Source organism: Ceratina calcarata, unplaced genomic scaffold (genome assembly GCF_001652005.2).
Source record: "Ceratina calcarata isolate Rehan_Ccalc_2016 unplaced genomic scaffold, ASM165200v1 scaffold383.2, whole genome shotgun sequence".
Lineage (NCBI taxonomy): Eukaryota > Metazoa > Arthropoda > Insecta > Hymenoptera > Apidae > Ceratina > Ceratina calcarata.
The window spans coordinates 38,387-40,104 of record NW_017161554.1 but is presented as its reverse complement, the minus strand read 5'-3'; the positions used below and the strand labels follow the sequence as shown (position 1 = coordinate 40,104).

General features: G+C 34.1%; 2 protein-coding genes across 2 annotated transcripts in view; both read left to right on the top strand.

Annotated features, from left to right (window-relative positions):
* LOC113464467 (sugar transporter SWEET1) overlaps positions 1 to 1,718 on the top strand; it is a gene marked incomplete at its 3' end in the record, with an annotated part of 99,445 nt that overhangs the window by 59,345 nt on the left and 38,382 nt on the right. The window lies entirely within an intron of this gene.
* The window catches only part of LOC108625963 (WD repeat-containing protein 3), a 4,689-nt gene continuing 3,414 nt past the window's right edge, over positions 444 to 1,718 (top strand). Inside the window, exons 1-5 of the mRNA XM_018026326.1 lie at positions 444 to 614; positions 673 to 882; positions 944 to 1,141; positions 1,213 to 1,377; positions 1,452 to 1,657. Of these exons, the coding sequence (XP_017881815.1) occupies positions 444 to 614; positions 673 to 882; positions 944 to 1,141; positions 1,213 to 1,377; positions 1,452 to 1,657 (950 nt within the window). The remainder of the gene's footprint in view (positions 615 to 672; positions 883 to 943; positions 1,142 to 1,212; positions 1,378 to 1,451; positions 1,658 to 1,718) is intronic.

Below are 1,718 nucleotides of genomic sequence, written 5' to 3'. Positions count from 1 at the left end.
ACGTGGTAGATTGACTATATTTCTGTTCGCATACTATAGTACATATTTTGGGTTTAAATAAAACGCGGCAGGAGATTATTTGAATGTATTCCTTATTTTATTGAATATAAAGGAACTGTAGAAAAAATTATATTACAGTGTATGTATACTTAAATTTTTGTCGCATTTAAATAATATATATATATATATTATTTAAATGCGACAAAAATTTAAGTATACATACACTGTAATATAATTTTTTCTACAGTTCCTTTATATTCAATAAAATAAGGAATACATTCAAATAATCTCCTGCCGCGTTTTATTTAAACCCAAAATATGTACTATAGTATGCGAACAGAAATATAGTCAATCTACCACGTGAGGCGTGAGTTTTTAACCTAACTTAACCTGTTTGTATATAAATCGCACGAGATTCAACGTTATTAATTAATAAATAAGAAATGGGTTTGACGAAACAATATTTAAGATACGTGCCAGCAGGGAATTTGAACATAATCGTTAGCCCTTCGTGCAACGTCGTGTTTGTAACGCTTCAAGAGCAGGAAGGCAGATACGTAGCAGTCGGAGCTTGCGAACACGTTTTTATATGGGATTTACGTTTAGGAGAAAAGGTAAATTATAATAATTATAACTGCAGAACACACCTTTTAATTATTTAATATGATTCAGGCTCAGGTGTTGTCTGGAGACAAAGTGAACGTAACTTCCTTGGCAGCGTCTCCTAATACTTTTCATATAGCAGTCGGATATGCGGATGGTACTATAAAGATATTCGATTTAAGAACTGGAGAGAACGTCAGCATATTTGTAGGGCACAGATCTGAGATTACGTCCTTGGTTTATGATAGGAAAGGACACAGATTAGCTTCTGGTTCAAAAGTAAGATAATTTGCCATACAAGAGAGGATGTATATTGATTCTACTTCGTCTTTGCTTCTAGGATACGAATATAATCGTTTGGGACGTAGTAGCAGAAACTGGAATCTGTAGACTGACTGGGCACAAAGGTGTGATCACCAAATTAGCATTTATGAGAGATCATAACATTATCATCAGCTCTAGTAAAGATACTTTCGTTAAATTCTGGGATTTAGACACTGAACATAACTTCAGGACTCTCGTTGGTCATAGAACAGAGGTAAATCTGATTCAAGAAGCACATGATATTTAATTTACACTTTGAATACTTTATAATTCTGTTAAATCCAGGTCTGGAGTCTCGCGTTAGCTAAGAATGATCAGTATTTAGTAACTGGATGCAACGATAGTGAATTACGTATATGGAAAATATTTTTCGTTGAACGGAGCGCAGCAAATGTTGACGTTAATTTACAAGATTTGTCTATTATTGACGATGTCGAAGTCAGCGATGTGGTAAACGCCTATTAATCGTTTATGCATTCATTATATTACCTGTTTAAATGTTTAATGATAATTTATTTCAATAGAAACATCCTTTAAGATGCGAGAAAGTTGGGAGTATTTTGAGGAGCGGTCGTGGGCGAGTCGTGTCTCTCGAGGTAGACACGACTCGTTCAATCGTAGGGTGCCATGGTTTAAATAACACAGTGGAATTATTTAAATTTCTGCCTGATACTAAGGTCAAAGAGAATGTACTGAAAAGGGTTCGAAAGAAAAAAGCGAAAGCAGAAAAGTGAGTACAGATTTTTCTAATTGCTGGCATGTAGAATTTATTATAGATTCCTATTATTATT